Raw genomic sequence first — 22,754 nt, 5'->3', positions numbered from 1 at the left:
AAATTAACCCAAATCCAGTGAGTACCTTTGTTCAAGTCAGGATCAGAGACCCTGGGCTCTAGAACAAACAGTCCCCGTCCAGCTTCACGAGTTGTTGGTTCTGGGCCAGCTCGAGGACATGAGCTCGAGTCCGTCAGCTCCGGGGCGGCGCACACGCGAGCGGGCTGACGGGCGTGCGCGCCGTGTGCGTCTTCCCATAAACACCGACTTTCCTGTGGTTATTTCTAAAGACCTGTTCGTCTACGTAACGCGTCATTCCTCACGTCCAGAACGCCAGCGCCTGCGAATCCAGGCGGATCCCGGAAGCAGCATCATTACTGGCTACACTCAGGGTCTAGGTGTTTATTTAGGGAGAAAAAAATGCTGAAACACTCTGGGGGACATGGGGTTCATTTATAGAAGAGTATTTCAGGGAATTTTTTTTTTTGCATTTTTAAAGGATATACATTCGTACTGATTTTTGCTTCCAAATATATTTTAAGGCTGTTTGGTAAACTATATACCAGATACGAGGTTCAGCTGACAGGGTTTTGTTCTTACAGGGAGCTCTTAACTACTCGGCTTTAAAAAAGTAGAGCTGTGAAGCTAAACGTGCGTTAGCGTCACCTGTGCTCCCACGAACCCCGTGCTCAGTGGGAGGGGACAATGAGGAGGAGGTGGGACTGGGGGGGTCCCTGCCACCCCCGCCCCGCGAGGACCTCTCCGGAGGCTCTCGACGATGGGGCCCCGGCCCGCAGGGAGAGCTGGGCGCGACTTAAAGTGCGAGTCGGGAGGAAAACAAAGTGCTGAGGGAGGGCGTCTGCCTGGGGCACAGCCCTCCTGGGCCGCAGGGGACCAGGCGCCGGGCGGAAACGCGGGGCACCGCAGCCCGGCTTTTACCTGGAGTCGCGGCGAGGACTCCGGCGTGGGGCCAAACAGATAAGCTGGTGGGCGCTTCCTCTGAAGACGTGTCTGAGCAGACAGACACCCTCGAATTGCAGCAATGGTCACATGGTCTGCGTTTAATGACACAGATGGAAATCTTCCACGAGAGCCCTGTCTTTTTCTCTGGTGTCAATCAGAATCACGAAAATGAATTTCTTTTCTTGAAGTCCCCGGCTGGAAATCACACGTGATCTTTTTGCTTTTGTGTTTTGTTTTTCGTCCTGCCTAAAACAGGCAAGAGACACACTGTGGACTTCAGCAGTACTGCATAGGGCAAAAGAACTGTGGAAAAATGCAAATGTAAACGACGCTTCTCCTTGACCATTTAAACTGAGATATACTTACCACTCACATTCACAGTCAGACTTTTTACGGCATCACAACTGTCATTTTAAACGAGCAAACTTTTTTTTGTTTGTTTTTTGTTTTTGAGGATACCCTGGGAAGTTAACTGAGAGAGCGCTGGAGAGTATGTACACAGCTGTCAAAAAAATCACGAGACGCATAGAGGGTGAAACTTAAAAACAGAACCGTGTGTGACACTGCGAGTTACAAAGGAATAAAAAATAAAACGCTGTTTCATCCGAGCAAGGACAGTGTCCTTCCCTTTGGACTCCTGCCACCGAAGAGCCAGGCTTGTCAGACTCGCTGCTTCCCTCCGCCCCTCCCGGGGCGAGCGCGCGTCCGCTGCCCTCGGCCTGTGGAGAGCTGCGCTGGGGCCTGCGGGGGGCGGCCTTCCACCCCCGGGCGTCTGGAGACCACACGGCGGAGCTTGGTGGCTGGAGAGGCGACTTCCTCGCCAGGAACCTCAGTGATGGCGTGGCTGGGGCGGGGCACGGGGCCCCGGTAGCGGGGCGGGGGTCCTTCCTTCCTGCGCTGAAGCTGTAGCACCTTCCTCCTGGGGTCCCTAAAGCCTCGCGGGGCGGGGAGGCGCGCCCGGCCAGTTATTCGCTAGGCTTGCCTCGGGTGATCACACAATTTATAAAAATATAAATAACAAAGTGCGATCGGGTTCCGTCTCAAGAGGTGCTCCGTGCCCCCCGAGAACAGAGTGGGCGAGTCAGGTGTCCCCACGCCTCCCGTCACGGCTGGCCAGAGCCGGCCATCTGGTCCCCAGGAGGTCCTCCTGGCCGTGAGCTTGCCAGCCGCGGACAGCACAGCGTTCCCGTGTGTTGACAGCACAGAACACAACAGCAGGGCGGACGCGGCGGAGGAAGGAGACAGAGTACAGGTGGGTGACACTGCGCGGGGTGCGGTCGGGGCGGGGGTTGCGGGGCCCTAGAGCCGCGTCTGGGCCTCAGGGATGTAGATCTCGATGCTGTCGGCGCGCTCGCTGGCCGAGCTCTGTCGGAAGGACGCTGCCCTCTTGGCGGCCGCCAGCCGCCTCCGGGCCTCCTGGCGCTGTCTGTCCGGCAGGTCCAGAGACTTCTCTCTCGTGATGGGGAGTTTCCCCTTGGGGGGCTTCTTTGGTATTGGAGGGGGGACCTTTCTTTCTTCCTGAAAAGCATCACAAATAAGAATTGGGGGTGTTGGAGGAGACCTGCCTTCCCCACCGCTCCCCTCTGCCCTCCGACCCCTCCGAGATGGCAGCTGGGCTCCTCTGTCCCTTCCCTCGGTCCCCTGGGTGGGGGAGGGTCTGGTGAAGTGCTTACAAATCAGGACGCGACCACGGACCCTTCCTTGGTCTCAGCGCTGCTCTGCCCGTGTCGCCAAGCGGACACTCCCCTGTCACCTGAGCCCCGGCAAGCGCCCGCGCTCCCGAGGTCTGGAGCCGCCCAGGGCTCCCGGGAGATGCCGCTTGACATCTCTGTCCCACACGACCGTCTTTTCAGCAGACCCCAATCTCCAGGGACGTTCACGGACACCATCTCACGGGGGTGTCCCGGGGACCACTGGCCTCAGTCTCTACCAGGGGCCTTAAGCCCTACGACACTAACTCCGTGTGGATACAGACTTGTCCCTCGCTGGCTGAAAGGAGGCAGGTAATTATTTCTGACCCTTAGCTCACATCCTCAAGTAAGCCGCACCCAGACACGTGTGTACCCTTTCTAGAAGATAGAGCCCACAGCTGTGCTGCACCCTTCTGCCGGGAGGCCTGTGGCCTGCCGTCGTGCTGTGGTGCGCTGGCCTCGCTGACCAGGGCGGACGTTCCTGGTGGTGGGATGACGCAAACCTGCAGCCTCGCCCCCTGTCGGGAAGGGGCGCACCATGAGGGGCCGGAAGCTTCCTTTTCTGAGCAGATACCTGGCTGGTGGGAGGGGCACCAGGTGCGTCTGAGCTTGGACATCGGTGCACATTCAGGCGAGTGCACGAGGCGGAACCCCAGTGACATCACGTCGTGTTTGGCAGGAAGAGCGTTTTGGTCTCTGAAACTTCATTCCTGTGGCTTATCTGAAGGTGACTTGGGCCAGAAGCAAGGGTCCTTCCTGACCCTGGGGCAGGGCTCCCACCAGGGGTAATTGATTTGTGAACACTTTCAGCTATTTTGGGATTTAATTCCTGCATCATGGGTGTGGCCCTGCTTCTCTAGCTCTTTGCTCTTCTTTTGGGCTGAAATACGGGGCTGTGAGGAAGGAGAGTCTCCGTTTACAGGCGCAGGGCAGGGGGGCCTGCAGGCCCACGGAGCCGCAGCTCAGCGCCCGGGGCCGGCGTGGAGGCTCGGCCGTGTTAAAGGCTGTGCCTCTCCTGGACGGGCGCACACCCTCGGCAGGACTGCGGTTTCGTTCTGAGGGCGATTCCCTGTGCGTTGTTTAGGTAGGAGGGGTGGCGTTGGCTGTCGATGACAAAGGATGGAGAACTGGAGGATCATTGCTCGCCTCCAGGCTGGTTCAGGGAGCTGTGCTCTCAGCGCTTTAGCGGAACCAGCACTTCATCATTTGGAACCATTACCCAGGACCTCTTTCACGTCAAGAGCAAACCAGATTTGCCGGGCTTGCTAACGGTCCTTCCACGGCTCACGCACAGCCTGGCCCCTGGCGTGGCCCCTGCCCATCACCTGTGGCGAGAAGGACTTTCCAGCCACCAGCAAGGGCGGCTCTGGCGTCCAGCCTGGAATCCCACCTTTTAAGGGAAATAGGTGATCGTGACGATGTTTCATTCTAATCATCCAGACGCACACCCTCAGCCGCGTGTGGCACACCACTGCCCCAGAGCGGGCTGGGTGAATTTTCTTCATCATTTTATTTTAATTGATAACGTCTGCAATTACTGAGGACTTCCCTACAACGCGCTAGGAAGCCAGTATCCCTGCTGTTAACTCAGACCTACTAATGGCCCCACTGCAGAGGCGTCTCTAAAGGAAGAAGGGAAACCCGGCTTTAAACTTCATGGACACTTTCAGGGCCGAGGCTGCCAGATGAAGAGGAAGCTTACACCCTCAAACCGTCCAGTCATGTTTAAAGCGCTTCCCCCTTTCACTGCAGATACGCAACTAGAAAGGGGGGGGGTCACTGCAAGCGACACGAAACCTTCCCCGCAGGAAGTCATCTCAGTACAATCCAAACAGAGTTTTGACGAAAATAATTCCGAGGCCAGGTCCCTACAGGAAACGAGGCTGCAGGTTTGCATGGGGTCTCTGTGAGCGCCTTCTCGGAACTGTCTGGGCAAGAAAGAGGCTGACTGCGAGCTGGTGGCGGTGCCTCCACCCCCACGCGCACACAGGTCTATACGTGGACACGGGGGCCCGTCTCGCTAACCAGAGACTGAGACGCACGTTGCAACGCGGCATGTGGAGCAGGCGGGCTGGACACCGAAGTGGCCGGCGGGGACGCGGTACCGGCGGGGCGGGCCCTCACCTCTCTCTCCGGGGACTCCACCGCCTTCCAGTCGCTGAGCTTCAGCTGGTGCAGCTCGTCGAACTTCATGCTGACGTCCTGCACCGAGAGCTGCAGCATGTCCCAGTAGCCCGCCAGGTCCTGCGACGTGGGTCTGGGCATGGCGCTCGGGTCCTGCGGACACACGGGCCGTTAGGGCTGCGACATCCCAGGGGAGAGAAGCACCACCAATTCAAAATCCAGTGCGAATATTCCCCAGGGCCCACGATGATGCAGTAACTGTTTACACAAGAATTTGCTGACAGCTGAAGAATCTGAAAAGGCCACACCCTGTATGACTCCAACTCTGTGATGTTCTGGAAAAGACAAAACTATGGAGCCAGGAAGGAGTTGGGGGTTGTCAGGGCTTGGGGACAGGATGGATGAACAGGTGGCACACAGGGGATCTTGGGGACGCTGTCATGTGGACACGTTACACATCTGTCCAAACCCCCAGGCTGCATGACACTGAGTGTGACCCCGAATGTCAGCCGTGGGCTCTGGGTGGTGGTGCGTCCACGGGGGTCACTGATGGTAACAAACGCACCCCCTGGTGGGCGTGCTGGCGAAGGGGAGGCTCTGAGTGAGAGGGAGCAAGGAGCACCTGGGCATCTTCTGTGTTTCTCTGTGTTTTTCACTCAATTTTTCTGTGAACCTAAAACCACTCTAAAAATGTCTATTAGCCCAACTAAAAACCAGCCACAGGATCTGAACAGACATTTTCCCAAAGAAGACGCACCGATGCCAACATCACAGGAAATGGGGCCCAGCATCCCTGATCATCAGGGAAACTCAACCAAACCACAGAGAGGTACCCCTCACACCTGTTAGACTGGCCTCAAAAAGACCACGAACTACGAGTGTCGCCAAAGGTGTGGAGAGCAGGGGACCCTCGCCCAGTGCTGGTGAGAATGGAAGTCGGTGCAGCCGCTGAGGAGAACAGTATGCGGGTTCCTCAAAAAATTGAAAACAGAGCCAGCGCACAGCCCAGCAGCTGCTCCCCAGGGCGTCATCTGGGAAAACAAGGACACCGACTCAGAAAGGCACGCGCCCCGGCATTCACAGCAGCCCAGACAGGGAAGCACCCGAGTGCCCGCCGACGGGGCCGGGTCAAGAGGTGCGGCATTTGTACAGTGGAATGCTGCTCAGCCGAAAAAAAAAAAGAATGAAATAATGACATGTGCAACAATGTGTAAGTCAGACAGAACAGCAAGGTCCACTGCAGCACAGGGAGCTGTGTCCAATACTTGTAATAACCTAGAACGAGAAAGGACACGGAAAGGAACACATATGGATATTCGATACGTGAACGAGTAAGACGTAAATCAACTATAGTTCGATAAAAATATGTCAGACAGGAAAAACAATAATGTATGATTTTGCTTATATGTGGAATCTAAAAATCAGAGCAAACAAACAAACATAACCAAACAGAAACAGGGTCACAGATGCAGAGGGCACACAGGCGCTTGCCCGAGGGGAGGGGCCGGGGGGAGGAGGCGAGGGAGGTGTAGACGAACGCACTTCCAGCTGCGAAACGGACGAGTCCCGGGTATGAAGTGTGCAGTGTGGGGAGTGCAGGCGACAATCCCGCGACGTGTGTGTGGTGACAGGTGGGAGCTGGACTTCCCTGAGACGCGCAGAAGCGCTGCACGACCGGGTCGTGCACTGGGAACCGGCCTGGGCTGGAGGCCAGCTGCACCTCAGAAACGAGCGAGAAACCTCGCAGGGTGGGCGGGAGAGGCGGCCCGGAGGCGCACACTTCCAGTGGCAGGCAGACGAGTAGCGGGGGCGGCGTGCGCAGCGTGGTAACCGTACCAGCCACGCGTGAAGGTCGGGAGCAGACCCTAGGCTTCTATCACAAGGAAAAACACATTTTTCAACTCCCTTAATTTTGGATGTTCACTAAACTTATCGTGGTGATTATTTCATGGTGTAGGTAAGTCAGAGCCTTAAGCTGCACTCCTTAAATCTGCACCGTGCTCTGTGTTAACTAAATCTCAGCACAGCTGGAAGAAAATACAGAGAAGAAAGACACAGTCTGTTAAGAACACACACTGCTCCACTCGGGACTTGCTTCCCTTGGCCCTGGGCTGGTGGCACGAGCAATAGTTCTGAAGGCTTGACTGTGACAGCAGCCCCGGCCCGTGTCGGGGTGGCCTGCGGGGTCCTCAGGGGACGCTGCACAGGTCTGCGGGGGCTGGCGGTGCCGGGTGGCGATGAGACGGCGCTCGGAGCTGGGGCTATGTGTTTGTCTGATGGTCGGCGACACCCTACGGATGAACCACGGATTCCTCTGCTTTGCTCGGAGACAAGTGCATCTCCCGAGGGGACAGAGCCGTCTCGGGACGGTTCCCACCCTTGGAGGTGCAGGCCGTGCGACAGAGCCCCCGCGGCAGCCCAGGGCGACTGCTGGCCCTGGTAGGTGGGTTTTGTTTCTGCACATGGAACCTGATGTCTGGTGGTTTCCATGAGTCGCCTACACTGCAGACCGGGTGACCGCCCAAGATCAGACGGCTGGCAGCCTGGCCTCTCCCGCTGCGTTGGCCACTTCCCCTGCTGGTGGGCCCCTCAGTTTGCAGCCCCCTGGTTACCAGGGTGCATTTTTCCAGGTGTGGTTCCCTGGATTCAGTGGGGAGGGGGGGCTATCTGAGTAAGCAGCAGCTTTCTGGTGGGTGCACGCTAATCTAACTTTGCCTACAAGGTGCAGCTTCCGGCCGATGGGGCCCTTCGCACTCAGCACAGCAGGCCCTGCTCTCTGGTTTGGTCTGAACGCCCTTCACCCTTGGTACTGGCCACTTGGCTGCTGAGACGTGAACACCACCGACGGGGCTGCCTCTCCCAGTTCTGGGGCTGGACGTCCGAGGTCAAGGTGCCGGCAGATGCAGCGGCCGGGGAGGCCCGTCCCGGCGCACAGACGGTCCCTGCATCCTCACGTGGGGGCGGGCTGGGGGCTTCCCAGGGGCCTGCTATCGGGCTCTCATCCACTCCCGGGGGCCCCACCCTCACGACCTCATCGCCGCCCAAAGGCCCCTCCTGACACCGCCTCGTGGGGGTTAGGGCTCCACAGATGAATTCTGGGTGCACAGACGCTCAGTGCTGGTTTGACATCCAGTCCACATGGTCCCTTTTTGAGCCCGTCCCTCCAGCTGGGCGGAGCCAGACGGCGGCTTGTGCTGACACAGAGGTGGAGTGAGAACCACGTCCAAGCCACTTGCACAGAACGCTCTCGTTTTCTCCTCGTCAGCAGTGGGGACTGCAGTCCAGAGCCATTTTCTGCATTTTGGGGCCTGTTCTTCTGTTGGACCACCAGGGGGCGAGCTGGGTGTGCGCGTCCCAGGAGCCCGCCGTGCAGGTGCAGGTGCAGGTGTAGGGACAGGGGCAGGTGCAGGTGTAGGGACAGGGGCAGGGCAGGGACGGGACAGGGACGGGGGCAGGGACGGGGCAGGGACGGGACAGGACCGGCAGGGGCAGGACGGGGGCAGGGCGGGGTCGGGGACGCAGACAGCACAGCGGGGTCACCCGGGCTGGGGCATCAGCCAGGCCTGGATCTTCCATGTACTTGCCTGAGCCTGAACTCAGCCGCTGCGCGTGAAGAAGCAGCGCCGGGGTCTGGCCTGCGGGGCCGTGTTCCGGGCGTGGAGGAGAGAAGCAGACGGCCAGGGCTGGGCGGCGGAGGGGGCTTCTCCCCCACAGGCAGGTCCCCTGCGGAGCGCCCTCTCCGGGTGACCTGGCCGTGCAGCCAGCTTCTCCCACAGGTGCCGCGTGACGGTGCCTGGCTGTGTGGGGAGTCGGGACGGCGGCTCCGGGCAGGCCCCAGAGCCGGCCTGCGCCCCGTCCTGTCCAGAGGCTGCGGCCAGGGCTACGTCGCCCAGGGCAGACACTGTCATCACTTGACCTCCTCTAGGCTGGTGAAACCTCTGTCCTCTGGGCTCCCACGGTGTGGAGGCCACATCCAGCTGCTGGAATGGGTGCAGCCAAGCTCGTGTCCCGCGTCCTCTGTCCCTTCTCGGGGGAGGTGGCTGCATCTGCGTCCACTGGACAGTCAGCCGCCCGATCTGTTTATGAATCTTATTGTTGGTGTCAGTGTGGTGTCTGCCAGGCTCCACGGCAAGGGTGCGGAGCCACCGATCTCCACTAGCGTGCAGGCCGGTGGACGCATGCGGCTCCCCGGCCCTGACGTCGGGGGTCCCATGACGTGCGCTCTGACGCTCTGTGATCTGGAGCCTTCTGCGCATGCCCGTGTTGCTCTGGGAAGGGCTGAGAAGGGGCCGTAGGCCTTGTTCAGACGCAGTGTCCGACCAGCGGGTCTGAACGTGATTCCGTTTCTCCCAGCTCGCGGGGGAGGCTGAACCGCTGGACCAAGAGGCACACGTGTCGCCCCGCCAGCCTCGAGGGCAGGTCCTTCCCCGTGTGGTCTGGACGAGTCGCAGGCCGTCCATCCCAAACACACAGGGGCTCTGACTTACCAGCAAGGGTCACCCCTTTGGCTTAAGCCTAGTTCCCTACCGGAAGCGTCCAGCTGTGGACGGCCTGGCTCTGGCGAGCAAGGCGCTGGGCCACACTTCAGCCTCCCCGCTGCCAGGCGGCTCACAGCCTGCCCTCAACTCTCCACCAGATGCCTCGGAGGCTTTTGTCTAACCCCAGAAAGAGGTCAAAAGACAAGGAAGCTGCCGCGCCAGACTTTCTGAGTTTTCCACAAACTGCAGCCTGACGTGTGCAAAAGGCACTGAGGTTGCAGGGTGGGCAGGTTCGAGGCGAACACCAGCCGCTCCTGGCAGGGGCTCGCGCGACGGGCCGGGGGCTCTGGATAGTGGGTTTCTGCCTGCCCACCCTCCGCCCGACTCAGGGCAGCGGGCACCCCGCTCTTGAATGGCCTGAATCAACTCCCTAAAGATAAGAGTTAAACAGACGTGACCAAGGAGCCCAAGCACGGCTGGCGACCTGACAGCTGAGCGTCCCTGCGGCTCTGTGGTCCCACAGCCGCCCGAGCCCCCTGTGGACGTCGATTCCAGCCTCACATCACAGGCAGCAAGAGGGGGACGCCCTGCACTTCGTGATGAACGTTCATGGGACTCACTGAAAAATATGCGAGAAAACATACTTTTCAATGACCCCGATTTAAAGGGATAAAAGTGGCAACTCCGGTGCCTCTGACGTGGAAGAACAGTCTGCAGATTCACTTGCCTCCTTGGAAATTAACAACGGATCAAAACACAATCAAATCGCCTCGAGCCACCGCTCACAGGCGGCCTAGCAGAGACCCACGTGTGTTTTCATGACGCTGTTTGGCCTGAAAGGCGTCAACGTACAGGTGATAAAGAGCACGTGAAGTGACGTGAACTCTGTTTAGTTATTCCTCCAACTAATGTGAAGTGAACACTTTCTTTAGTCGCTAAGGAAAAGTGTGTAACTACAGACACTTACGTACATTTTTACGTAGATACAGTATATATGTAAGTACACGCACACATAATGTACACGTGTGTATACGCACGTGTGCACAATACATAGTACATGTAAACATACGTACACGGAACAGTAGGTATGTTACATTATGTAATTTTTATTATATTATATATTATTCTTTACATATAATACATGTATAATGCATAATTGTATAATATATAAAGAATATCTATAAAGAATAATATGTAACATATATATTCTCTCACTTTGATTTTCAGGAAGATCGGAGCCAGGCCTGACGCCAGCCGTATTACCTACTTCAGTCCCTGGTATTTCAGTTCAGTCCTGACAGTAAAATACAAAGCCCGAAGTATTTCTAAAATCTCATCCTAGTCTCTGTGCTGCAGCTGTTCATGGGTTTCTTTTCCTGGCCCCCATCACCATTTCCATGTGTCATGTCTGCTGGGACAGGGTTTCCCCTCCACCTCCTTCTCAGGGCCCCCGGGGGACGGTCCAGTGGCTAAGGGGCACCTCACATGGCACCAGGGAGACCTGTCGTCCTGCCCACCCTCTGCCCTTGTCCCCGAACCCTGCAGCCTCTTGGCTTTGGCTGCACATTTGGATCGTCCCCAAAGCTAGGTCGCCCCCTCTGTCCACTGCAGGCTGCACACGGACAGGTGCTTCTCACGGGCAGGAAAGCAGTGAGGGTGGAGGGGTGAGCACTCGGCGTGGCTGCAAGGGGCCGAGGGGATCTGAGGGTCCACTCACCATGTTCTGCTGGCAAAGCCAGTAAAACTGCTGGAACTTCTGGGACATCAGAAGCTGGGCACTCCCGACAGCACTCCTGATTTTACCGAGAACTGTTTAAAAAAAACACAGGTTCAAAACTGGGTCCACCAAAACACAAAAGCAAAAGCGTCACATAAGGGGTGGGCCCCAGACGGCAGGCAGAGGCCGTGGCTCTGTCGTGCCGTCACCGGAGGCCGAAACGGGGAGTTTACTTTGGGGAGCGTGGCCACTGACTCAGGTTTCCTCCCATCTGCCCTGTTCCCAATGCACGGAAGGAGGTCAAAGACGACCAGATGCCAACTCTCAGGCCACTGCCGTGTTGGGGACGTTCAGCCTGGAAACTGTCTACACTGCAGGAAGTTCTCGTTTGAGGCGTCAAGGTGATTTTAGTGCTGACATTCAGGTGAGCTAGGAGACACCAAAGCGCGGAGTATGGGGGAAGCACACCTGCCACCTCCGGGCGCCCCGCACGCCCATCGCCCTGCCCGGGCCCCTGGCCAGCGTGAGCACCGCCGTTATTTCAGAGAGAATGGCTTCGGTGGATCCCAGCTCCCGAGAGCACTCAGGAGTCTGTGGGAAAGCTTTTCTTGCCACTCGGCCCAGGGCCCGTTTATCTCTGAGGCTTTACTTGCCTCAACGACAGCTCAGAAGCCATTCTGCCGAGTCAGAGCCTCCACCTGTGTGGGCAGAGCAGGTCACTCCCACCCGCTCAATTTCCTCTCTCCCTGGGGGCCTCCTCGAGACTGCTCGCAGGACACAGCTAACACCTGGCCACACGGACACCCTGAAACCCAAGGCGGGGCCCGTTGACTAGTCTGGCCCACCCCCTCAGGCTCCCCCACAAAGAGCCGGGCAAGCCTGCCTCCCACACCCGGGGGGAAGTCGCAGGTTGTCCGTCACGGGGCAGAGACAGACACTCAGCGTCACTCCCAGGACACCCACGAGCTCACGGGTGGTCTACGCCGGGGCAGCCCGTCTGCGTCCTGGAGGGCTGGTCTAGAGTGGAGCCCAAAGGGACTGGACCCATAAGCACCTGGGTCGCCTGGGGGCCTGGTTCCGGGCAGGTTCCACCTGAGGGGGTCTGCGGTGGGGCCTGAGACTGGACTTCTCACAAGCACCCAGGGGAGGCGTTGCACTGGACCACGGCGGCCTGAGCGTGTCCACAGGCCTGAGTGCACGTCCAGAGAAGCAAACTCAGTTCCGCTAGCGTCCTCCCACATTTCCCCAAACACCCGTCACTGCAGCGGGCGCCTTCCAAAACAACGGCTCGCGGCTCCTGCCACACGCGCTGGAGTCACACGCACGCACCAGAGCCTCTGGGTCCCGACAGCCCAGCCACGCTGCTGCCGGGACCCGCCCACGACCTCCCTCCAAGGGCGTGGGAGTGGCAGACAGTCACAGACCAGACAGTGACCAGGTGTCCATGTGCTCAAACTGATGTCCCAGAAACAGACCTGCTGCCATGAAGGGGGCGGGGGGCGTCCCAATGTGACAGAAGGCGACCACGAGCCAGGAGGTGGCGCGGCACACACAGCTCCGGCACGGCTTCCTCCCGCGTCAGGCAGTGGACGCAGCACGTCCTCAGCTGCCTGTGGTCTCACCCGCCTGCAGCGGACCCAGGGTCTTGTTCTCCAGTTTTATGATGACACATCTCACACACAGAGAATTTGCAAGGAGTGTCAGTAGCACCATCCCCCCATTGCTGGGGGTCAGCGCTCTGCACTGGGCTTCCTGACCCCCTTGCGAACGTGGGGCAGCCAGCGCCTCACCTGCCGTCACCCTGGGCAACCACGTGCCCTTGTAGCTCTGAGAAATGAGTGAGTCCCCATTAGCACCTAATTCTGGGTCACCTCTAAAATATTAAGGAGTTACAAATATACAATTTTTTAAAAACAGAAATTAAAGATTCTGGGGGGAAGATCATTAGATTTAAAAAAAAATTTACTTATCTTTAATGGAGGTGCTGGGGATGGAACCCAGGACTGCATGCCTGCTACGCACGCGCTCTACCACTGAGCCACACCCTCCCCCCTGTCATATGCAACTTTTAATCCAAGAGAATTAACTGGATAACACTCAGCATCCTTTCAGACTCAGGGGAAAAAGAACATTGTGCGTCTTGACCCCTGGGCCCTGGTGTCTGCCGTCAACCCACTTCAAGAGGGGCTCGCGTCCCCGGGGCCCTCCCGGTCCTGCTCACCGCCTCCCTGGATGTGTGTGCCAGCCTGGCGGTGGGGAGGGAGGGGAGGGTCCCGGAGGAGGAGAGGGTGGGTGTGCAAGAACACAGAGAGGAGGGGCGGGTGGGGAGGGGGCAGTGGGGGCAGAGGCATCCTGGAAGGACCGAAACCCCTCCCTCCTTGTTCACAGTTCCATCTCCAAGTGGAACACGTCTCTGCAGCTCTGGTCCCACGGCTGCTGAGTGGAAACATTATCTTTGCTTTTGAAACGTCGAATTTCCGCTTGTCAAGCCCCATAACCTGCATGACTGATGAAAACCTTTAAGGAGACACGCTTTAATCAAGGTGTCACTGCAGGCAGGTACAGAAGTGACTCGTGCTGAACCTTTGCTCTCGAAGGGCAACTGAAAAGTCAATTGCGTTTTACCCACTGGAAGTTCTAATCTCTAATTTTAATCTTCTTTTTAAAACGGGCTTCGACAGAAGTATTAATACACAGTTCTTCAGTGTATAGTCTTCAGCACAACGTGGGTAGGTGGGCGGCACCGTGGTGCTGATTTCATGCAGCGGAGCGTTGTTGTCAGGGGTGTAAACTGATTATCGCCAGAGACAGAATGAACGGCAGGTGCAGCTGGTGACGTGGCTGCTCGCGGCGGGAGCCACCGTGGGGCGTGATTCTCTCCGATCCCTATAACGTAAACAGCTTCCTATAATCGCAAAGAATTTGAAGTGAAGATTCAGTTTATTCTTTTCCACCCTGCTCCCCTGACTTTGTCAGAGTTTAGATACTTCCTTTCAGGAGCTGCAGACGAGGACTCCAGCTCGTCAGAAGCAAGTTTACTAAGAACCTGAGACACCCCTCGCCACTGATGGACAAAGGAATTTGATTAACTTTCTTGCCCCTTCAGTTTATCTTTCCCGCATCCTCCGCGGTTCCCAGCACTATGTAAATTCGCTACGCAGGCCAGGCCGACCTGTGCACGACTCTTTTTCTTCCGACTTGGAGGAGGGTTTTTGGAGACTCCGCAGGTGGTCTGCAGAGACGCAACCCCTCGGGCCTCCTGGGACCGCCTCCCCGACTCTGTGGTGCAGGCTGCCCGCGGGGAAACGGCTGTTTCCACAAACCTCGTCCCTCGAGGTCTTAAGCCTGATCACGTTCATTTTCTCTTGAGCCACGTTCCTTTTCATGCTCCGGCTTTCCTGTGGCCACTGGGCGGCTGGGACGCGTGGGGCCTCCCTCGGACGCGCACCGCCGGAGCCCGACACCACGGCTGGCTCGTGGGTCCCGTCGGAGGTCTGGACGCGGTGGCCGTCCAGGAGCTGTAGGACAGGTCAGAGTCCCGACGGCTGGTCACACCGCTGTGCACAGGGCGTCTGCTGTGCTCGGAACGACCGCGAGTCTGTTCTTGAACGCGGCGTCTGCTCTGCGGACGGGAGACTCCTGGGCAAAGTGCAGACACGGGGCAGTTTCCCTGTGGCCTGGGTCCGCCTGTCCCCTGCGTTTTGATGTGGTCCACGAATCCTCAGGGTCACTTCACCGCACAGCTGACCGAGCGGATGCTTCTCCATCCAGAGGCCACTGCACCTCCGCACGGAAGGAGGCCGACCTCTCACCCCAACTCTTACATGAATACGACTGTGAAGCGGGGCCCTCACTCACTCGTCAGTCAGAGGAGGCCCTGAGACGAGGGCGTCACCAAGCCCCCCGCTCTGCGCACCCACCTGACCAGGTGACGCTCGCATCATTAGCTCCGTGGGCAGGGCTGTGTCGGGGGCGAGAGGCCCTCCCAGCTCCTCTCAGAGACCCCACTGCCGAGTCCTCACGGCGCTCATGCTTCGATGAACTTGGATGAGCTCTTTGTGGCTCTGGAACAATGTGTTTTCCTTCAGAAAACACATACTTTGTTTTGGTTTGACTTTGTGTCACTTACACACTTGGTTTAACAAAATTAATACAAACCCCCCAGCACCAGTCTAGGGTGGCCGACAGTCCCTCCAGCTCCAGAATCCACGTGTCTGTGTGTCAGCAAGAGGACGCCCGCTTTTCAGGACTCGCACCAGTGTTCCCTGAGCTCATCAGCCGCAGAGGGCAGAGAGAATCTAAATCCGTTCAATCAACTCAGTGACCCGTGCTTATAAAATTACAGCGTGGGAGACAAGTCCCCTCACGTAATGGAAGCGCCCACGTTCCCGGCTCAGGGTTTGCTCCAACAGCCACTGAGTTTAATCTTCACTTTAAAACGGCCGCAGCCAGTGACCCTGTGCCTGCCCTTTAATCTGGGGCTAGAACTGAAGGTCAGCCTCCCTCGCGAACACCACCAGCGAAACACTAAACCCGAACAACAAGGAGCCAGTTTCACGCGCCGAGCATACGGCTGAGACACGTAACGCGTGCTCCGTCACCTTTGACTCCAAAAAAGATACAACTGGGCAATTAAGGAAAGAAATTAAGGTGGGGGCAGAGCTCAGTGGCAGAGTGTGTGCTTAGCATGCGCCAGGTCCTGGGGACCCTCCGTTAAAATAATCTCCAGTCCCGCCATTAAAAAAAAAATTAAGGAAACCACAAAAGGGGCAAGCAGCTGTGTCCTCGGCTCTCTGTGCCCGAGGGGCCCAGAGGTGCAGGGACCCGGACTGACTAAGCAGCGCTGGGGAAGACTCAGCTGGAGTCTGTGGGGCGGGGACCGCAGGGCCCCCAGCCTGACGAGGGCGACCGCGGGGAGTTCAGGGGAGGACAGAGCCAGGCGACGCCGAGAGGTCGGAGCCCGGCCCCTCCCACGGCAGGCGCACGGTCCGTGCCGCGTGAAGGACACCGAGGGAGGGTCCCGGTGGGCCCCCCGCCCAGCTCCCTGCCTCTGCCCGTGCCCTCGACGCTCCTCCCTCCTCACCTTCCCTCCCTCCTCGCCCGCCTGCGGGACCTAGTCCACCTCCCCTCCAAGGTCCGGCACAGACCCCACCACCGCCATGAAGCCCCTCAGGTCCCCCTCGAAAGCCTCCCCCAGACCTCGGGGGCTGGAGGCTTTTCCCTGCGCTGCTCTCATCACAGGTAACGTCTCTCCCTCACTGTGAATGGCTTTGCCCCGGGCTTGCTTCACCCGCCGCACGCTGCCGCGGCTTCTGTCGCTCACTTGTCCCCTCCTGCAGCAGCCAGCAGCCTGCGGCAGGGCTCGGGGTGCGTGTTCAGCAAATGCTGCTGGGTGTTTACGGGACAGAAGGAGTCCAGAGGAAGATCCCAGAGGCTCAGAAAGGACCTTAGAAACTAGCTTAGGGACTACAAGGGAGGGACAGGAGGAGTTCACTTTCCGCTCTGCCTCGCAGAAGGAAAACTGTGCTCTCCAGATGCCTACCAATAGGGCGCCTGCAATTTAGACACTACGTCCTGAGACAGCGGAAGCTCGCTGGTTTGGGTCGTTGCAGATCGTCAAATCCAATTTCGTGCACAGCACATTTACAGCGTCTCCCTCGCATTTTCTTGAATGCCCCCAGTGACGAGAAAACCACGACTTGTCACGACAGAGCTTCGGCACCTCGGAACTCCCAGCGGCGGCGGCGTGGTCACCCAGGCAGGCCTTCCTCCTCTGAGGGCTCCGCTCTGAACCCCAAGCGGGCATCAGGGTGAGGCGAAGGGCTAGGGGTGGGCCTCAGCGTTTCCTGAAGCAGCCGCGGCAACAGTGCACAGGGCACGAGAGGAGGGGCCGTGTGGGGAAAACGTCCCCAGAGAGGGAACGTTTGACTTAGTAACGTCAGCACAGCTTTCGGCAAAAGACAGCTCTGACTCTGAGCCCTGATTCCACCGCTACCTCTGCAGGACGTGGGGCAAGGTTTCACCCTCTCTGACCCTCCGTCTCTTCTTCCCTACAATGGTGACAACACTTTCTAGGGATCACATTATGAGGCGCTGTCGAAGGGGAAAGTAGTGCCCTGAGCACAGCGTGTGGCACAGGGCAAGCGTCCAGTAGGTGCTGGCTCGAAGACTTCTTTAAAAAATCTTGACAATAATCCTTGAAAAAATAAAACCTGAATTAAAGGTACACAACAAATATGGAAAATCACGGGAGGCAGGCTGTGCTCTGCGCTGTGTCACCAACACCGCAGGCACGATGCCCCCACCTCGTCCACACACAGCGGGAGAGCGGAACCTCCGGACGTGTCCTGAACGGCGCACGTTCAAGTGAAGGCAGGATAAAAGGCCGGCGGCGTGCTGTGGGGCCACGACCTGACACTTCGAGCTCTTGCTGGACTTTCCCCACCGCCTCCCCTTTAAAGGCAGCTCAGAGAGGGGCCATGGGGCGGAGGGAACGCGACCCGACTGGCTGCCCCAGGCCGCGTGGCCCGGGAGGGGACGTGTAGTTCACCTTCCGTGTCAGCTTGGGGTGCTTGGTGTGCTGTGTTTCACCGTGTGATCAGGACGATACGTCCCTGTTGCAACACGAGCGGTGCTGACAACCTGAAGCCCTGCTGACCAGTGAAAAAACGCTGTGGGAGACAAGTGGGTTTCAAAGGTCTGAATGTGAGCAGTGCCAGCTTGCCGTGCCCTGGACGGACATGACGCTCGCGGACTGACGCCTGTGAGCAGCCTGCTCCTGCCACCTGCTGCGTGCCGGCCTCACACAGCGATGCGGGCACAGCCGAAGGCCTTGCCCCGGCTGCACGGCCCCAGGTCCTCAGTGTCTAATGTCAATTCGGGTGAAGCAGATGTGGCAGCTGATGACCAAGAGGACAAGGCGGGGGGCAGAGTTGGGGACTTAAAGGCCACCTCTCCTCTTCCACATTAACACCCTGAGTTCCCACCTCCAAAGACAGATGCACCGATCACTTTCTCAGCCTCCCCGGGTCCCAGGGCCCCTGCGCTCTGTGAGTTTTGGTCTTTTTCACTTCACCCTGAGCTTCCTGTCCGAGGGTCATCGGCACGTTCTGTCACAGCCGTGTGCAGACATGCGGAAATGCCCAAGGACACGGGCTGCCCTCCTGAGCTCCACAGCTCACAGCGGTCCAGCAAACGCACCAAGGACTTCGTGGGAAAAGAAAGCAACTCAAGAGAGCATGCTCTGTCAGGGGAGACGGTCGGAACTGCCTCTGCGACACTACCGGTGAAGACCAGCGTTAGCTCTGAGTGTGCGGCAGTCACCCTCATGGCCGTCTTGGTTGGCAGCAATTCATAAAGGGCGCTGCTCTGGGCCATCCTGACGGCAAGTTTCTCCAGGGACCTGGAGGCGGTGCCTTTCCAGAGGGGCCGAGACCCCCGGCCATAAAGGGGAAGCTCGGTGGGGAAGCCACGGCCCCCATGCAGCCCGGGGACCGGGAGCTGGGAGCACCCCAGCCCCTGAAGGGCCGGCCGTCAGGGGCTCCGGCTTCTCTTTGGCATAAAGCCAGAGCAACGTCTTACGAACACGGTTGGCAGTGAGTCTAGGAAATGGCTGAAATGCTCCAAGTCAAGTCATTGCCAGAACTGAAGAGAACTGGCACACGGAACAGGAGACAGCCCATCCCACCAAGAACACCGTTCCCACAGCCGAGCCCACTGTCAGCAAAGCAAAGCAAAGCAAAGCACAGGAGGAGCCCGCGACAGCGGAGCGGCTGCCGTCCTTCCTGGACCTGGTGGGGCGTGGCCGGACACACACTCACTTAAGGGACTCGAGGATCAAGGGGCCTGTCCGGCGGCCTGGTCGTGCGCCCGCTCTACCGAGACACCGCTGGCGCCTGCCCGGCACAGGGGCCCTGGGGCCTTACTTTCCTCCGAGAGGTCGTTTTCTTCGGCCTCCCGCTCCATCTCCTTGCACCAGCCCTCCATCCGCTTCGTCTCCGTGTGCAGCAGCTTCAGAAACCACGAGCCGTCCCTGCGGCACGGCGACATGCGGCCGCTGTCCACCGACTCGAGGGAAGCCTCCAGCCAGGGGTCGGCGGGGGGCAGGCTCGCCGCGTCCACCGGGGCCCTGTAGTCCTCCCGGTAACTGAAGAGGCCCTGGGTCCGGACGGTCCGGACCGCCCCGTACTGGGTGGGGGTGCTGGGCTCCGAGTGCCTCTGGAAGGAGGACCCGAACTGCAGGCCTTTGTCCTCCGTGGCGACGTGTCCCGGGAAGCCCTCCAGCTCCAGGTCCGCCTGCACGCCGGCCGTCACGCTGTTGGAGCGCTTGAAACGTCCGTGTCTGCAAAGGAGGGAAGGGAGACAGATGGGAGCCTCTCCGTGCTGCCCTCTCGGGATGGAACCCGAGCACACAGGCGAGGAGCCGCCCGGACCGCCGGCCACCAGCTCGAGGGGAGATGCCGCACGCGGCTGTGTTACCAACGTTCTGTGGTCTCGCCTGTGAAGGGCCACCTGGTTTTGCAGACAACCAGCCTCTGACACCTGCCTGTCAGTGTCGGAACAACGCCCACGTGAGGCTGGAGTTTCCTGCAGGACACAGTGAAGGCTAACGTGGCCCAGGAAACCACCATCCGCCTCTCAGAAACGCGCCACAAGCTCACGTACTTCTGTGGCCGCGTGTGTGTAAAACCACCGTTCATCTTTCACAGATGCCATTCCTTAACGCAACGGCATCGGTCTCTCCGAGTCTGGGTGACCTGTCACTCACCTTTCAGGACATGGCTTCCTCCCGTCTGAACAATGTGCTACCATCCTGATTACGTCTTTTACGCAGAATAATGCATCCAAACTCCAGCTTCAGCCGGTGTCTCACAGACACTCTCATCACACGTGTTTGAACGTCACCCAGCAGTCACCCATCCACACAGCCAGTTACTGCGCTGCTGGCAGGGACGAGCCTGGATTGGCGTCCAGGTCTAGCAGGGTGAGAACCGTGTGTGCGTGTGTGTCTGCACCCCCAGCCCCTCACCAGCTGGGCCCCGGCTGGCACCCAGCTGTGAGTGCAGCTGGTAGAGGGTCTGCCACGATCTCCGTCGCGGGAGCAAAGGAGACGAGAATCCCCTGCCCCAGCACCGGGGGGACGGCGGGCAGCAAAAGCCCAGACCCCCAGGTTCAGGAGACACTGGGTGCTCAGAGGGCCACGCCCTGGGGATGCCACTGGGTTGTGTCCTGGATTCCTGTGCAATGAAAATCTTTGGGGGTTGGTCCTGAAACCTTCCACTGAGAGCAAATTGCTGGGGTGTCACCAATCAGACGCTAACTGGAGATCCAGATGCAATGCGCTCATCAAAGTGTTTTTATGAAATTTACAAGATACGCTATTTTAAATATAAAATAAAGTGAGCACCCGCTCCTGTCACAAAACAACGCTCTGGCGTGGACCTCCCTGTGCTCTGCAGCTGGAGGGGTTCTTCTGAAGTGTAGCCGTCCCAGCACAGCTAAGGTTTACCCTTCTTTCAACCTCCTGGTCTGTCTGTCTGTCTTTCTTTCCACTTCTAACATTATACGCTGAGAAACAAGGACTGTGACCCTCCGAGCTGTCAACCACGGTGCTCTCATAGGTGGCAAATTACTTCAGAGAACACGGTCCCCACGCCGTTTGCAAAAACAAGGCGCAGAAGGATGCTAACTCATACCGCACGGCAGACATGGCACAGTGTAAACACATGGCCCTGCTTCCGCCAGCGGCACGACTGCAGGTGGCCGGTGCGGTCCAGACACTTGCCGTGGGTTTTTAGCCCACGGCTGTGCTGGGGAGACGCCGGGTACTTCGAGGGGCTGGACTCTCACCGTTTCTCGTCCTCCACCTGCACGCCGATGGAGTGGTACTCCCGCAGACCTCGGCTCTCCGTGTCAGAGTCCGTGGCTGTTTCCACCTGGTTCAACACAGAACATCTTATTTTAGACCTGAGACATGGGGCCTGGGCCAGGGACTGTTCGGTGTGTGTGAGTTCATTTGCTGTAATTAATTATGCATTTGTTTGATTAACACAGAGATGCACTGGGCCCAGTAAAATCACAGGGAGGGAGGTGCATTCACACCGATGCAATTACGTTAGCACCGTGTCTGGTCGGATTCTGCATCACTACTTGAACTCAACCGCACTTCAGTCTTTCAAATGTGTGCAAGTAAGATGGCTTAGTTCAGCCGGGGCAGACAGAGGCTCTGCTGGATCGCGTTGTTAGAGGACGGGAAAGTTCCTGTCACATCGCACGGGAAGGAAGGCAGGCGCAGCGGGAACCAGATACAGCTGACGACAGCGCGGAAGCGCTCTGCTGGACGTGTGCTGACGGCTGCGTCCACGCACAGGAACACACGGAAGGCGCTAAGCGTTGACCAGGAACGCCGAGGCAGCCTCTCCACCTGCTGCACCCAGAGCTGACTCCCGTCTGCTGACGGGACGCTGCCCTGGGCAGGGGGACGTCAGAGCAGAGCAGGGGCCACGCATCCTACACGGAACCCTCACTGCGGCTGTCTGCCGACGAGCCTCTACAAACCCCGGGAGCACTGTGACGACCATCAGTGGTGCAAAGTTAATGCACGAGAGAATGCCAGCAGCATGCGCTTTCTAAAAAACCCACAGAAACTACTAAAGCCAAAACAAAAACTCTCAGTGTGAGAGTCTGCAAAACCAAAGGCTACTTTCGTCACAGACGTTAGCCCGGCTACTTGACTGGCCCTTTCCTGCTGCATCAGAAGGACTTGGGACCCCAGTCCGAAAATGCCAGAACTAAGCTGTAAGACACAGCTTTTCTTAGGCGTGAGCGCTACACGGGTAAGACACAAACCACTGCACGAATAATTGCGACACTGCCCCTGCGAGCCGTGAGAGAAAAGGGCAGACGTGACTGTGATCTGGGCTGCCCCACGGCCGAGCCTCTGTCGCTGGGGGCTGGCTCGCTTTGTGCGGAGTAGAAGTCTCCACACTAAGCACTGGTATCTATTTTCCGCTCACCACGCCCCGGGCGCGATGCTAACAGAACAAATACTTCTGCTCCTGGTGCACACGACCCCCCTGCTGTCCTTTCCAGCCACATCGAACACTCGAGGAATCAGACAAGGTGACTAAGTTGCCCAGGGGTGCACAGCTCGTTGGGGGCGGAGCCAGGACTCATGTCCGGTTCTCTGTGACCACAGAGCCCTGCTCTGCCCCGACCCGGTGACCAGAGTCAGTGCGGCCACGTGGAGACTAAAGCTGCCCATTAGCTGCTGAACTGTGGGCAGTGGCCGGGGGCGCCTGCTGTTCGCTGGGGTAATTCTGAAAACATGGACAGAAGCCTAGTGTGGCAGCTGGAAGAGGAAACAGGGTGGCTCCAGGCAGAAGGACGCCTGAACACAATTCCCAGCTCTGCTGTTAACCACCACTGCCTTGTCTCAAGCGGCCGTGGCTTGCACAGACCGCCCGGCTGGACGTGGGGACTGCTGCTGTTACAGGGTTGTGATAAAAATTAACACTGTTTTATTACTACTAGTAAAATTAGCACAATTAAAATTATAATAATAAAGTTAAAAATGTCCCACGCCAGTGCGGGTGGAGCCGCCCTCCACCTGATGGATCAAACCTGACCTGTTCGGTCAGCCTTCAGCGGAGGGACAGTTCGGACACGGCTGGTCCGCTGTCCTTGTCAGCGGCGCTGCCAGACGTGGGTGTCTGCACAGGCACGTGCCTCCGAGACGCCCCCCAGCCCACGAGGTCGCTGGGTCAAAGGCGCTCCACTTCGCAGGTCTGGGAGACGTTGTCAGATTTGGCAGATACACAATACGGGTGAAATCAACTCATT

At 58.3% G+C, this 22,754-nt stretch overlaps 1 protein-coding gene across 1 annotated transcript in view; it reads right to left on the bottom strand.

Annotated features, from left to right (window-relative positions):
- Positions 1 to 387: 387 nt before the first annotated feature.
- Positions 388 to 22,754, bottom strand: part of DLGAP2 (DLG associated protein 2) — a 61,677-nt gene continuing 39,310 nt past the window's right edge. The window contains exons 7-11 of the mRNA XM_074353498.1: positions 20,763 to 20,848; positions 18,839 to 19,254; positions 10,914 to 11,005; positions 4,719 to 4,871; positions 388 to 2,421 (exon numbers count right to left, since the gene is read on the bottom strand). Of these exons, the coding sequence (XP_074209599.1) occupies positions 2,203 to 2,421; positions 4,719 to 4,871; positions 10,914 to 11,005; positions 18,839 to 19,254; positions 20,763 to 20,848 (966 nt within the window). The 3' untranslated portion in view covers positions 388 to 2,202. The remainder of the gene's footprint in view (positions 2,422 to 4,718; positions 4,872 to 10,913; positions 11,006 to 18,838; positions 19,255 to 20,762; positions 20,849 to 22,754) is intronic.

This window comes from Camelus bactrianus, chromosome 26, assembly GCF_048773025.1.
Source record: "Camelus bactrianus isolate YW-2024 breed Bactrian camel chromosome 26, ASM4877302v1, whole genome shotgun sequence".
Taxonomy (NCBI): Eukaryota; Metazoa; Chordata; class Mammalia; order Artiodactyla; family Camelidae; genus Camelus; species Camelus bactrianus.
Note: the sequence above shows the minus strand (reverse complement) of the source record. Positions and strands in the feature narration are given on the sequence as shown.